Source organism: Semicossyphus pulcher, unplaced genomic scaffold (genome assembly GCF_022749685.1).
Source record: "Semicossyphus pulcher isolate SPU_LCO1_2020_fin unplaced genomic scaffold, fSemPul1.0.p SCAF_3, whole genome shotgun sequence".
Taxonomy (NCBI): Eukaryota; Metazoa; Chordata; class Actinopteri; order Labriformes; family Labridae; genus Semicossyphus; species Semicossyphus pulcher.
The window spans coordinates 33,899,925-33,915,162 of NW_027211704.1; the positions used below are offsets into that span (position 1 = coordinate 33,899,925).

Here is a 15,238-nt window from a genome sequence, read left to right on the forward strand (position 1 = left end):
CAGATCCTCCAGGTTGATTTGGTTTAATAATGATAGAAGGACAACATGTATCTGCTGAGAGCACTTTCTTTTTTAATTATTAACACAATAAATAAACACACGTGTGTATCTCTCTGAGTTGTGTCTCTTCTATTCTGCAGTCTTCTACCGTCTAATGAATTTATTCAGATCCAACACATTACAGACGTTTGGTTCCTTAGAACAGCAGTGTGTCCTACTGCACGCTAGCTTCAGGTTAGCTGCTGCATAGATGCTGTATTCCCTTTTTTTGCCACCAAAACAGCCCTGACTGTCGAGGCATGGACTCCATCTGACCTCTGAAGGTGTGCTGAGGTATCTGACACCAAGACGTGAGCAGCAGATCCTTTAAGTCCGGTAAGCTGCGAGGTGGGGCCTCCATGGATCAGACATGTTTGTCCAGCACATCCCACAGACGCTCGGTTGGATTGAGATCTGGAGAATCTGGAGGCCAAGTCAACACCTTGAACTCGCCGTGTTCTTCAAACCATTCCTGAACCATGTCTGCAGTGTGGCAGGGAACATTATCCTGCTGAGAGAGGCCACTGCCATTAGGGAATACTGTTTCCATGAAGGGGTGGTCAGCCACATACACAACAAGCTGTGATGCTCTGTGTGTTCTGACACCTTTCAGAACCAGCCTGAACTCTTTTAGCAGATTGAGCTTCAGAAGCTCTTCTGTTGGATCGGATCACGCGGGCCTTCGCTCCCCTTCTGGTCGGTCCTGACCACTTTATTAAAACTCTTTTTTTTTTGTAATCAACTTTTTATTTTTATTTTAAATTTTAGACAATAATGACACAAATACAAAACACATATACTGAACACACAGAACAACCCCCTCTGTCCCTCCACCCCCCCCACCCCCTCCCCGCGGAGCACACAGACCAACATAGAAATATTAACAAAGTCAAAATCAAAATAATCGGATAAGACAGAGTGATAAACAGGATTACAAAACTAAACATACAGCGTTACCACAGATGAGCCACAAAAGTCATGACAATAATGTTTTAACATCCTCTGCGGCTTTTTTCCACATCTCCAACGTTCGTGGTTTAGAATTATTAATGCGAGCTGATGACCACTCCAGGTAGATCACCTCGAGGAGAGCTCGTAGCCAATGTTTTATTGGTAACTGGTGTGGTGGGAGCCACCTTAAAACTATAATTTTTTTTGCTGCAGTCATGCCAGCCAACCAGAGTTTACGTTCTGCCTCAGCAATCTTGAACCTGGAGTCATCATTTAAGAGAAGAAGTGCCGGTTCCAGTGGAAGTTTCTCCCCTATCAGATCAGACACCTTATCCACAACTTCAACCCAGAACCGTTGTACATCTGGACACTCCCACAGGACATGCATCAGTGTACCCAAAATGCCCTGATTACAAAATGTGCAGTCAGGATTGGGAGCTAAACCCATCAAATGTCTTTTACGTGGTGTTAAGTAGGTCCTGTGACAAATTTTGTAGTGGATTAGCTGGTGATTTGGGTTTTTAGATGACCGAAAGACATTTTTCCACACAGCATCCCAATCAATGGTCTCCGTTCCTAGATTTATATCTGCCTCCCATGATCTGCATTCAGATGATTCTGTAGGGGTGTGTGACATGAGATTATTATAAATATAGGAGACTGTTTTCTTTCGGGGAGCACTCTCCATCAATGATATTAAAGGGTGAGTCCTCAATTCAGCCCCCCAAGGAACCTTGAGTGAACTAAGTGCTGACCTTATTCTAAAATAGAGGAACTGTGAGCTTCTTGGGATACCGAAATGGGACATTAGATCCGGGAAATCCAAAATTGAGTTTTGGCCCGAGATATCCCCCAATGTCCAAATGCCATGTTGAGCCCATGATTGTGAAATGAATGTTTCGCCACCTGTCAATAAATTGACGTTATGCCAAATAGGGGAGTGTTTGTGCCATTTTGATTTAAAACCCATATATTTCTCCACACTCACCATAGTTTGTATTATGTATGATACTATTGGTCCATATTGAGAATAACACTTCCTATGTTTGAGTCCAGAGAAAGCTACATCTTGAAGTCTTAAGGGATGAACCAGCTCCTGTTCTAGCGTCTTCCAGGGTGAAGCCACTTCTGCATCAAACCAGTGTTTCAAAGAACGCAGCACAAACGCCCAATGATATAACTTAAAGTTTGGGCAAGCCCATCCACCCTGGGGTTTGTCCCGTTGTAATGTTGACCATTTGATGCGAGATTTCTTTCCATTCCAAATAAACTTTTTAAGCTTTGAGTCAAGTTTCCGCCAATACCCCGCTGGGGTTGGTAAAGGGAGCATAGAACTTACAAAGTTTATGAGTGGAAGCACATTCATTTTGATTGTAGCTACACGGGCGGGCATTGACGAAGGGAGTGCTGCCCATCTCTCAAGGTCATCCTCAACTTTCTTCAAAATGGACGAGTAATTATTTCTCGCTATTGCCTGGACACAAGGACTAACTTCTATACCTAAATATACCACCTTTTGCGCGACCGGTATGCATGATTGGATGTTCAATTTCTTCAGATCTGTGTTCAACAGTAGTAGGATCGACTTGGAGTAGTTAATCTTATAACCAGATAGTATACCAAAGCGTTCTATAATTTTCAGCACGTTTGGGAGGGACTGTTGTAGGTCGGAGAGGTAAACAAGTGTATCATCAGCGTACATTGAGATGGAATGTGATGTGGACCCTATTTTAATTGGAGTAACTAATGTACTTTGTCGTATGTATTGGGCTAATGGTTCGAGCGACAAATTGAAAATGGAGGGAGATGCTGGGCACCCCTGTCTAGAACCGCGACCTATACTGAAAAGATCGGAAAGTTGCCCAGCTGTGACAACCCTAGCGGAGGGATTAGAATACAAAACCTGTATCATTTTAATAAAATTTGGACCGAATTTAAATTTTTCTAGGACTTTCCACAAATATCCCCATTCCAGGCGATCAAATGCTTTTTCCGCATCGAGAAATAGGAGTCCACCTGGCGAGCCTGTCTTTTTGGTATCAGCGATGACATGCAAAAGCCGGCGGACATTGTCTGATGCCAATCGCCCTTTAAGGAAACCGGTTTGGTCCGGATTGATTAACTTCCCGATGACTTTGTCCAGACGCATAGCAATAACTTTGGAGTAAATTTTGATGTCTGCGTTAATTAGCGATATAGGACGGTAACTTGAACAATTCTGGGGATCCTTGCCAGGTTTATGAAGCACTGAAATAAGTGCTGTGTTAAGATCTTTGTGGAAATAACCCTTTCTTATAGCGGAATTAATAGTGTCTAACCAAATGGGCCCTACAATATTCCATAGTTCTAAATATAGCTCAGCAGGGATCCCATCAATTCCTGGGGAGCGCCCCCTGTTGGTTAATTTAACTGCTGTGTGTAGTTCATCTAAAGTTATCGGGGCATCCAGTTCTCTAGATTCATTGTCAGAAAGCGTGGGTAGATTCAGATTGTCAAAGAATGAGTCGAATAATTCCTGTGAAAGTCTGTCCTCTGAGGAGTATAGATTCTCAAAAAATGACTTGAATGTATTATTAATGTCGGCTGTTTTAGTGACCAGACCCTTCACCGGACAGTTTATAGATGGAATGTTGAATTGGTTTTCTTGCCGTTTCAATGTAAGTGCAAGGAGACGGCTTGGTTTACTGCTATCAGTGTAATATCTATGTTTGTTGATGTGCATCATAAATTCAACCCGCTGTCTAAGTATATCATCCAATTCTGCCCTCACTGATTTAAGCTTTGTTTCCACCTCATTACTATAGTTGTCCTTAAGCTCTCTCTCTAAATCATTGCAAGCCCGTTCCAACTGAGAAATCTTTTGCAGACTACATTTTTTAAGATAAGATGAGAAACCAATCGCATTGTGACGTAGAAAGCCTTTGATCGCTGACCATACAATTGCGTTATCCGAGACTGAATCCTTGTTAATATTAATAAATTCTTCCAATCTGGTTTTAACTTGTGCGAGGTATTTTCCGTTTCTGAGAAGGGTTGTATTGAACCTCCACCTGGACGGAGTACCTTGTAGGGAATCCAAATTAAATGAGGTTATTATCGCATTATGATCAGAGATATTACGAGGTAGGAATACAACCCCATCTGCAGCTGGAATCAGGTTTGGTGTGGCTAGGATATAGTCTATTCTTGAGAACATTTTATGATATGGGGAAAAGTATGTGTAATCTCTGGCTGTAGGATTCTGAACCCTCCAGATATCGACCAAATTAATGTCCTTAGCAAAGTTCTTTAAAGCGTCAGAGGATAAAGCCTGTAAATGCGTAATGGATGGATTAGATCTATCCAGACTACGATCGAAAAACGTATTCATGTCTGATCCTACAATAAGTGAGTAGTTAGAGAGACACAGTAACTCTTTAGTTAACCAAGGAAAATAAGATGGATCAAAGATTGTGGGCGCATATATACTTGCAAAGGCTATTTTTTTCCCTTGGATAGAAACCCCACAATAAGCCAATCTCCCTGAATTATTAGAACTAATTTTCTCAATTGCCAGATTTAGTTTACGTTTCATTAGAATCATAACCCCCTTGGTCTTGGATCCATCCTCCGAGGATGCTACCGTTCTGTAGTGTTTGTTCTGCATACGACAGACATTAGTCGGTTCTAAATGAGTCTCAGATAGGAGAGCCACATCAACATTTTTCCTTCTCAATAATTCTAAGACTTTTGAGCGCTTAAATGGTGAGTTTAACCCTCTAACATTGAGGGATAGTATAGTGTAGTTAGCCATCCAGGTAACCTCTAATCAGAGTGAGATGTAATCCTGCTATGACACGATGAATATAACATCCCTGAGTGCTCCCCCACCCCCCCTCCCTTCTGTGATAAACACACAACTTCCTTGTAACCATCTTGAGCTATCTACCCTACCTGGTAGAGCTCCCGAGCGTTCATTCTTAACATAAAACACCAAGATCAGTATCAATATACACCAAAAGAGAGAGAAAAGAACGAGAGTAAATTATGTAATAATAACGGAATGAAACGGAGTTGGAAACAGGATTTGAAAGTAAAGAGTATCTTCTCTTGTCTCAAATAGTCTTAAGTCTTTAGTAGTACCAATATCAGATTAATTTTGTCCCTGTCTCCTCACATCTCAGTTATTCAGTCAAATCTATATGGAGACACAGCGATGTAGTGACGACTGCTGACCAGAGGGTAACCACCGACTGTCTGAAGTTCTCATGAAAAATAACTGGTCATCTTAAGAAAGAAAGAAAATATAGCAATTCAACCAAAAATACCCAACGAGCCACGGAGTATAATATAACGAGAAGAAAAGTTGAGTGGCCAATAACATATTAAACCGGAATAATGTTGCGCATTAGGGTGCCTTTTCAGGATGGGAAATAAAATAACACCCAAATAAAATAAAAACACATTGGCAGAAAGCCTCCCACTAAATGAATTTCTCTTAAATCAGTTCTGAGAATGAGGCACTTGTGTTGCATTGTCCATATAAATAGAAGTCCGGTAGTAACAGGTGAGAACATAAATAAATAAAATGTAATGAACTAAGAGCAGCCAATGTTATACAAAACCTAAATAGTCCTGTGCATTAAAGTGCTATACCTTATATGTAGAGAAGTCAGTTCAAAAAGTAAGGCTCTTACGGTGTTCAGTTGCCATAATAATCTTCCGTCATGGCAATAGGAAGAGGCTGCTGGCTGATAATAGTCCGCTGGGTGAAAGTCTATCCAAGATCGACCTCCTGTGGATTTATTAAAACTCTTTTAATTACTTTTAGACATTGAACAATGAGGTTTTTTTATTTAAGCTTTTCTGTTTGCAAAAATCATTTTAATTCTCAGCACCATCATCAATGAGCGCGATGAGCTTTGCAGGTAAATAAAGGTTTTAACGTTCAGACCCGTCTGCTTCTTCTTTTTGCTTTCAGACTTTTTACAAGACAGTTTTGCACACTGGATATTTTGAGTACATTTCTCGGCTCTTTGACTGTCTCCTTTGTAAGTTTCAGTTTGGTTTAAAGATTATTTTGGTATTTTAGGTGCACTTTGTGCCTTCAGGTTGTAAGTTCAATTTCTGCTCGACTCAAGTCACTGTTGGATATTACAACCTAAAATCTTCATTCCAAACCAAAGCTATACTTTACACACACAAGGTTAAATCCTGAATGCATTTGAAAATCACTCAATCATTCTGTAAAACAATCTTCATGTTCATTATCGTCACACATCATCATCTTTACAGGCTGGGATCAGACGTCTTCTCATGCTCATTAAAGGGATCCATAACATAACCTGTGACATCGTGACCTTTAGCCTATCACTATGACGACCTGATCAGTAAACACACACACACACACAGATCCATATATATCATCCGTATGAATCGTTATATAAGAGACAGCAGGCAGCAGGAGGAGGTCGCTGACTGTCAGTGACTCAGCGGGTGAGTCTGTCGTACAGCAGGATCTGTGATGTGCTGATGATGATGTTTGTGTTCAAATGTTTCATGTTGTGCAGATTTCTGGCTTCATGTTTATTACAGGTATGTTCCAACTCGATCATTCAGATGATATAAAAAAGGCTGTTTTGTGCTCTGATGCATTTTTCTTACAGGCTGTGTGGAGGTGTGGTGTCACACAAAACACACACTGTTTCTATTTTCCTGTTACAGAAGAAATGTTTACCAATTGTAAATCTAATTACTGCCAACCAGCCAATGATTTATTCATCTACAGGCTCTAAACTTTTATGATTTAGTTGAACTAAAAACTGCACAGATTATTTACAAAGCACAAAATAACTTGTTTAACATTGGAGACAGTCGGTATGAACTCAGGTGAGCAGGTGTTCTCACTGAAATAAAGGCAAGGACACACTGAAAGCTGGACTGTGTCTCTGTCAAAGGCGTAAAGCTGCAGAATTAAAAATGTGTTCTGATGATAAACAAATATAAACTAATATATGATGATTGTGTTTGTCTTGTTTTTGTTTCTTACTTGTTCAGAACTCTTTTGGAACTTTTTTCTTTTCTCTTGTGTAAGAAATGAACTTTGTTTTTTTCTGCTTTGGTATAACTAAAGTTAAATCATTGAATGGCTGCCAAACACAATTAGTTGTGTAAGAAGGGTAGGCATAATAAGCCCCAGCTTCAGCCTACATCTTTTCTGTTGGTTTGTCCCCAAATGTATTTATTCGTAATAGTTACATAACTTCTGTTGTTCTTTTAAAGGGGAGAGCGATTGTTAATACTGACCCGAATAAATAAATAAAATACATGTCAGACCCCACAGTGAATATTTATGATCTGTTGAATCAGGTAAGTCTTAAAGTTTGTTCAGAATGTATTGAATCACATTTATGTTGTTGTGTAAAAGGAGACGTTTTATAGTATTGAATAATAACAACACCACTGAAGTGTCTGCGGCGTGTCTTAGACGCTTACATGTTTTTGTCAAAGTAAAAGTCTTTCAAAGCTCTGATAAAATGTGCATCCAGGTTCCTGCTTGTTTCTGAGTCTGACCATCAGAGAGCAAACCGACAAACTAAAATGTCTTTTTATAACTGACTCTAAACGTTGTTTTCTCTGATCTTCCTGCAGAGTCCAGAGCTTTGTCTTTTTAACACTGCGAGCCATGACCTCCTAAACGTGTGGATGGAAGATCTGTGGTTGTAGGTGTGCACAGGTGAGGATGTCTGTTATTCTGCAGCACTGTATGTCTGTGCAGCTCCTCTGTCTGTCAGTTACAAAGATGTCGACTTCTGCCTTCATGCATCTGCTCTCCTCACCTACATACCAAACTCTGCATGTGTTTTTGTCAGTTTCTAAGGATGTATTTGTTTTCTTCTTGGAAGAAAATTATCCACCAAAACAACCAGTGTGCTCAAAAAGAGTGCCTGGTACTGCATCTAACAGTGTTCTGGTATCTAATATTAATGCATCCCCAAAACAACATTAAAAACATCATGTACGAGATGTTTGTGTCTGTCTGTGTAACAGCAGATTTAATGTCTGTGTTCGTTCAGCTGGTGTGGAGGGAGGAGATGTTAGTGATGCTGAACTCCACCCCCTCCAGCCCTCTGGACCTGCTCATGAGTAACAGCAGCTCCACGCTGACAGGGGGCGCTGTGGCGGTGGTCAAAGACAGCTTCTCTAACGCTCTCACTAAGAACATCGTGGCCATGCTGGTGTGGCTGACCCTCAGCATCATCAATGGCAGCATGGTGCACACCTTCCTCAGACACAGGTACACACTGTGCAGACGCATGTACACACACTGTGCAGACGCAGGTAGACACTGTGCAGACACATGTACACACACTGTGGAGACACATGTACACACTGTGCAGACGCAGGTACACACTGTGCAGACACATGTACACACACTGTGCAGACACAGGTAGACACTGTGCAGACACATGTTCACACTTTATGCAGACGCAGGTACACACTCTGTGCAGACGCAGGTACACAGTGTGCAGACGCAGGTACACAGTGTGCAGACGCAGGTACACACTCTGTGCAGACGCAGGTACACACTGTGCAGACGCAGGTACACACTCTGTGCAGACGCAGGTACACAGTGTGCAGACACATGTACATACACTGTGCAGACACAGGTAGACACTGTGCAGACGCAGGTACACACTCTGTGTAGACGCAGGTACACAGTGTGCAGACGCAGGTACACACTCTGTGTAGACGCAGGTACACAGTGTGCAGACGCAGGTACACACTCTGTGCAGACGCAGGTACACAGTGTGCAGACGCAGGTACACAGTGTGCAGACGCAGGTACACAGTGTGCAGACACATGTACATACACTGTGCAGACACAGGTAGACACTGTGCAGACGCAGGTACACACTCTGTGCAGACGCAGGTGCACAGTGTGCAGACGCAGGTACACAGTGTGCAGACGCAGGTACACACTGTGCAGATGCATGTACACACACTGTGTAGACGCAGGTGAGAGTCTTTAGATGAGTTACCTGTCTCTCTGTGTTTGGTCTGTTGCTCCTCTTGTGTATCTTCAGACTCTTCTATGAGAACCCTCGTTACATCATGTTCATCTGCATGGTGATCAACGACGCGCTGCAGCTCAGCCTGGTGACGGCTCTCTACGTGGTCAGCTACATCTTCAGGAAGATCCAAGCCTCCTTCTGCTGCTTCCTGGTCCGTCAGTATGCATGCACTTTGTGCCCACTGGGCTCTGCTGAACCGCTTTGTCTGGGTGTGAACAGCAGCAGAGAACAGCTGATGGTCTAATCATCTCCAAAATCACGACTCTGTGAAATATATGGAAATAAGACATGACAGTTTCAGGGTCCTGAGTCCTGAAATGTTTGAACATCTAGTCAGAGAGAAAGTAGAAAACAGTAGGACTCTAGTAAGATCCTGATTTTCCCTCCATATGAGGAACACTTGATGCTTTTATGTTTATTGGATGACAGTGATTTGTTCTTTGTGTATGCTCGTGACCAGTTAAAGATGCTTGATACTGTGTACACCTGTGCTTCATATTTTATGACTGTCTTTGGCAATCTGGACCCGCCCTCCTGATTCACTCCATCCCCTCTGTGCTTCCTCAGATCATGACAGCCGTCCTCACCACCCGCTCCACCCCTCTCATCCTGGCCGGCATGGCGGTGGAGCGCTACCTGTCCATCTGCTTCCCCTTACACTACAGCCAGATGTGCACCGTCCCGCGCACCCTCCTCCTCATCGGAGTCATCCTCATCCTCACCGTCACCCCTCCCCTCACCGACCTGCTCATCACCATCGTCTACGAGCCCCTTAGTTTCTTCCACACCTCCATCTTCTGCGACCACCCGCTCCTCTTCCGCCACCGCTCCATCTACTACAAGAACTGTGTGTTTGACGGGGTGTACCTGTCCTTCGTGGCCCTCACGCTGCTCTACACCTACTGTAAGATCATGCTGACGGCGCGCGCCGCCTCCACCGGCCTGGCCTCCGTGAAGAGAGCCAGGAACACGGTGCTGCTGCATGGGGTGCAGGTTGGTATGTCTGCATCGACACGTCGACACGTCGGTCTCACGTCTTTGTCAGGTGTCTTAGTTTGAAACGATAACGTACAGCTGATGACATCATCGATCGGTTCCTTTGTGTCTCTTTAAGGTTTTATTTTGTTTGCAGGATTTTTATAAAGACAAAAGAAGCTCTGAAACATTTAAACTGTTCAAAGCCCTTTGAATCAAACACGTACTCTCTGATGTAAATGTTATAGTTTGATATCACCCTCATCACAATCAGATGTGTCTTTGTTTATGCTCCAGCTGCTGCTGTGCATGCTGGCCTTCGTGGTCCCCTCCCTGCAGGCGGCTCTCATCTCTCTCTTCCCGCGCTTCAGTTTGGAGATCCGTTACATCTTCTTCCTGGTCGTCTACATCATCCCTCGCTTCCTGAGCCCCGTGATCTACGGCTTCAGAGACGAGCTGTTCAGGAAGTACTGGACCCGGTACCTGACCTGCGGGAGCCCGCGTGCTGTCAGGGTCAGACCCGTGCTAGTGAAAGTGAACCTGTAGGTGGATCGGCAATCAGTCTGCACAGTCTGGGTTCAGTGCATGTTGGGACGTGTTAGAGCTATTTGCAGTTTTTCAGAATAAAACGCTCATCTTTTTTGACAGGAAGTCAGCTTTAGACAAACTTATATGCCGATATCTGAATTTCTAACAAAGATAAATCACAATCACAATCGAGACGATGGATGACTTCTCTGATTGATTTTAAAATCACTGGACTGAATACTTGTCGTGTATAAAGCAGCTAAAGCAACGCCTGATGTGAACTGTGATGTAATCTTGCAGCTTCAAATGCTCCACACAAGACACACATTTGTTTGTAACCTAGCTTTTATGTCGCTAAGAGAGAGAGATAGTAGTGTGCAAAGCATGGTGCAAAGAGTACAAGGAACATTATCACCACAGTGAATTCGGACATCAAAGGAAAAGGGACCAAATCCCGGCAGATGGAGCGAGAGCTCAATGGGTGAATATAAATACGCCCACTGATTTTGGCAGCGGACTCAAAAAGAAAGGACTGAGAAGCCACAGGTGACCACAGTGGGGCAGGAAAAAGGTGCATGCAACTTCAGGTGAACGGTTAGAGAGCACAGAGGCAGGAACACACAGACATGAAGAAACGCCGACAGCTGGCAGGAAGCAAGCAGCATACCCGTTGGCTCTGTCACTGGGAGCAATTTGGGGTTCAGTGTCTTGCCCAAGGACACTTCAACATGTAGCCTGAGGGAGCTGGGGTTCGAACCTCCAAACTTCTGATTGAAAGACGACCGAGTCTACCACTGAGCCACAGCCGTCTCTACTGATAATGGTAAGATATGTTTCTGTTTGCCTTGTTACCAGACATGCTGCTCATTTTCAAAGTGATGTTACGTTAAACCCTGTAGTTATAATTGTGTGATACTAGCTCACCAACAGCTAGTTAGCGTGCTAGCATTAGCATGCTACTAACATGCTACATTTTGCCACTGGCTCATAAGCTAACGTCACTTAACTTTTGGCTTCTAGACGAGCATTGTATAAATGCGATGGAAGACTTTAGTTCATTGTTCTCATCGCGTTGTTTACAGAATTCGGTGACACCGAGGCCGACGCAACGCTGCAGCCACCGCTGACCTGTTAGCTCGCCTGCACCATTGAGCAGCTCTGCCACAGTTCATGTTGTATAAAGCTTGTGCACATGTATAAACATTTTTAAATAAAAAGGGGAAATAGAGCCCCATGTTAAAACGTTACAGCAGAAATAAACACGTTTACAGCCGGGTACAAAAACGGTTTGTGTCTCTATGGCTCATTTCGCTCTCCATGACGACTGTACGACAGAATCTTTATATTCAAGTTTAGTGAAGACAAGATGAACCTTTCTTTTCAAATAAGCACTTTGCTAATGAGCCGATTAAAGAATCTCTCAGAAGAGGAAGATTTGCTCGGCTCTCTGTCTCCTGCATTAAAACCATAAAAGTATGCAAATAATATGCTGAGTAATGCAGGTGCAACTGCAAATAACAAATTATGAAAATGGAGTGGTGTTATATTTACCAAAGGTGCTGAAAGTTTCTCACGATCTCAGCATCCAAGATGCATTAACTCTCCCAAAACCTTTAAGTCATCTCACAATTAAATATTTTCACCAAAATGAAACCAAAGCTAAAGGACCTCCTGTCCCTTCCTCTCCCCAAACATACCTTTACCTTGTGTCCTTGGCGTGTTGGAGCCCTCAGGTGTCCTTGGCGTGTTGGAGCCCTCAGGTGTCCTTGGCGTGTTGGAGCCCTCAGGTGGGCTCAGTCTGCAGCAGAACAGCTTCTTGTGTCGGTCTGAAGCAGATATTCACGCTGATGGAAAGTTCAATGACTGTAGTATTAGTGTTAGTTACGTCTCCTCTCGCCGTTCCTCCTCTACTCTGCTACTCTGGAACAGAACGCTGCAGGAGCCCCATTTGTCAACAGAGCTGTCAATCATGAGGCCACACCCCCTTTTTACAGCATCAAATAACTAATTAAAAATAAACTTGTCAGAAAAATGAACACTAGCTATTCGACTGAGTTGAAACTAAAAACTTTTACATTTAAACGTTTATTCCTTGGCCGCTTGAGAGTCCGCCATCTTGTTTTGACTGGTGAACAATGAATCTCAGGATACGTTGGGCTGTGAAGGATGCACCCGATGGATCCTTCGTGGTCTGGGAAAAGGAGGACGCATCTGAAGGAGCCTTCGAAATGAGACAGCCTTCGACGCGCCGCTGTGACACAGTCGGCCTTTAAATAAATCCATTGAAGGAAGCAGCCCCTGAATGTGGACACTGCTAACATCTCAGCAACATCGGGAAGTTCTGTTTTTGTTTTTTATCCCTCTGAGAGAACAACTTGACAGCTCGCACACCTGTTCTTTCAGGTGTACAGCTGCATGTTGACTCTGGTGTTTGTATCAGGCTAGTGAGGAGATAAAGTTATGTCAGGACTCTTTTCTAACAGCAGGTCGAGGCTGACAGGAGTTCACCATGAGCAGCTTCCAAACTTCCATCAACAGGCAGAAACACGGAGCAGAGCCAGACTCGTGGTGAACACACATCTAAAGAGACTGGATGGGAGAGAAGCAGGGAGAGAGGGACACACACACACACACACACAAACACACACACACATACACACACACACACACAAACAAAAAGTTACTGTATAATAAAGGCATAAAGCAAAAAGACTCAGACCAAACCTCATATAAAAATCGACATATTTTACACTTTTGGCTTGTTGTGTAGTTGGGCAGAGAAGGTGGACGTATATTCACTCTGAGCTGCATGACAACACTCTGGCCACTAGATGGAGCCATCATCACAGACATGCAGCACACTGACCTGCAGCTTCCACACGTTTACACAATAAACAAACTAATATCTTTGGAGTTGTATGATTTCTAAAACCCTGCTCCGGTGCAAACAGGTGCGTGTATGTAGAGGTGTGTGGCTGGTAGAAATAAAAACGTAACACTTGATAATAAGAGCGTCTTATTCTGAATTAATAATAATGACTTCAGAATGAGCTACTGCAAAATGTCGCTCGTCATTAATAAATAATCAAGTCACTGTGATTTTATGTGATTAGTCCAATTAATAGATCACCAGTCAGGGAATCACAGTAACTTCATACATTGATTAATTGATGAGCATCAAATTGCTGCTTTTTGATTGGTCATCATGTTGCAGGTTATCCCGGGTCTGACTCTCCGTAAAGACCTCTGTGTGTCCAACAGGGAGGTGAAGACGGTGCTGCGATCTAAGACTGGTCGTGCACAAGCCTCCGATTGAGCCGCATTCACTCAAACACTTCCGTGTGATACCAGTCTGTATTTAAATGTCCTCATTGTCTGCTTAGACTCTCAGCCGCTCTCTGCTCATGGAAATATGACGCTTTGTTTTAACTGGTCGTTGGATGAGCTGCAGCGGTTAGCACTGTCACCTCACAGATAGAACGTTCATGGTTCGAACCCCGGTTCAGACGTAGCGGGCCTTTCTACCCTCCGGGTACTCCGGCTTCTTTCCACAGTCCAGAGACATGCTCCTTAGCTTCATTGGTGACTCTAAACGGTCCGTAGGTGTGAGTGTGAGCGTGAAAGGCTGTCTTTGTGTCAGCCCTGTGATTGACAGGTGACCTAGCTGTAACCCCGCCTCTGGTCCAATCACAGCTGGGATAAGCTGATGATGGATGTAAATTGATATAGACATAAAAACAGTCACGAGATTAAATGTAAAGTTACATAAATGTATTTATGTATGAAGCACCTGTGAATCAACATCCCTTCACTAATGATCAATTAAGTATCAATTACATGAAACCAGAATGAAGAGCGACAAGAATTAATGACACATGACACACATTATTATTTATACTCTTATTGTGAAAAGTTACCAATCAAACAACAAAAGCATTCATTGATTTATTCCATCAAATCACGAGCGACTTTAAAAACTGCGCTGTCAGAGAGGAGGTGTCTGTTCTCTGCTCATCTTCATGTAAAAAGTGTCGGCTCAGCTCGACACGTTATTTGGACCCTAAAACCCCTGAGTGTGCTGCAGCGTGTCTCTGAGGATGTTAGAGATATATTACAGTCATAAAGTCAAACAAACATGGGCTCATTAGATAACACACACAGACACACACAGACACACACACACACACACACTCTTATGATCCCAGCAGGGAGATAGCAGCAGTATTACAGTGATGATGCAGGAAACTCATTAAAAAGCGTTTAAAGTGATTATTGGCTCGAGCACACTGAGTCCTTCTGGAGATATAAAAATAAAGATTTATAAATATGATGATAAGTGTTCCCAAATGACCGCTAAGGGCCGCAAACACATCATAAAAACAACGACAAGCTGCTGGAGTGTGTTTTAAGGCTCGGGTCTAGTTCTTCTCTTCCGGAATGTGCCGGAAAAAGCCGAAGACGTCCTCTGGGAGCGGACGGACCGACAGACGATCAGATGGAGGAAACCCGCGAGCCCACAGCGGACTCTTGTCTCCTCTCCTCTACAGTTTACAGATCCCGGCGGAGGAGAGGTGTACCTGCAGGTTTGAGCGGGAAAAGATCGACTTGTTTTCTCTGACTGAATCGTGAGCGGGAGTTTTGTGATTTCCGGTGGTGAAAGTGTAAAAGTTATTAAAGCATCATGGGGTGAAT

General features: G+C 43.4%; 1 protein-coding gene across 1 annotated transcript; it reads left to right on the top strand.

The window, feature by feature from the left end:
* Positions 1–8,063: 8,063 nt before the first annotated feature.
* On the top strand, positions 8,064–10,564 carry LOC138606572 (odorant receptor 131-2-like). Its single transcript, XM_069679042.1, has 4 exons — positions 8,064–8,266; positions 9,056–9,194; positions 9,611–10,036; positions 10,316–10,564. The coding sequence occupies exons 1-4, from the start codon at positions 8,064–8,066 to the stop codon at positions 10,562–10,564; spliced, it is 1,017 nt and encodes a 338-aa protein (XP_069535143.1).
* The last annotated feature ends 4,674 nt before the right edge of the window (positions 10,565–15,238 follow it).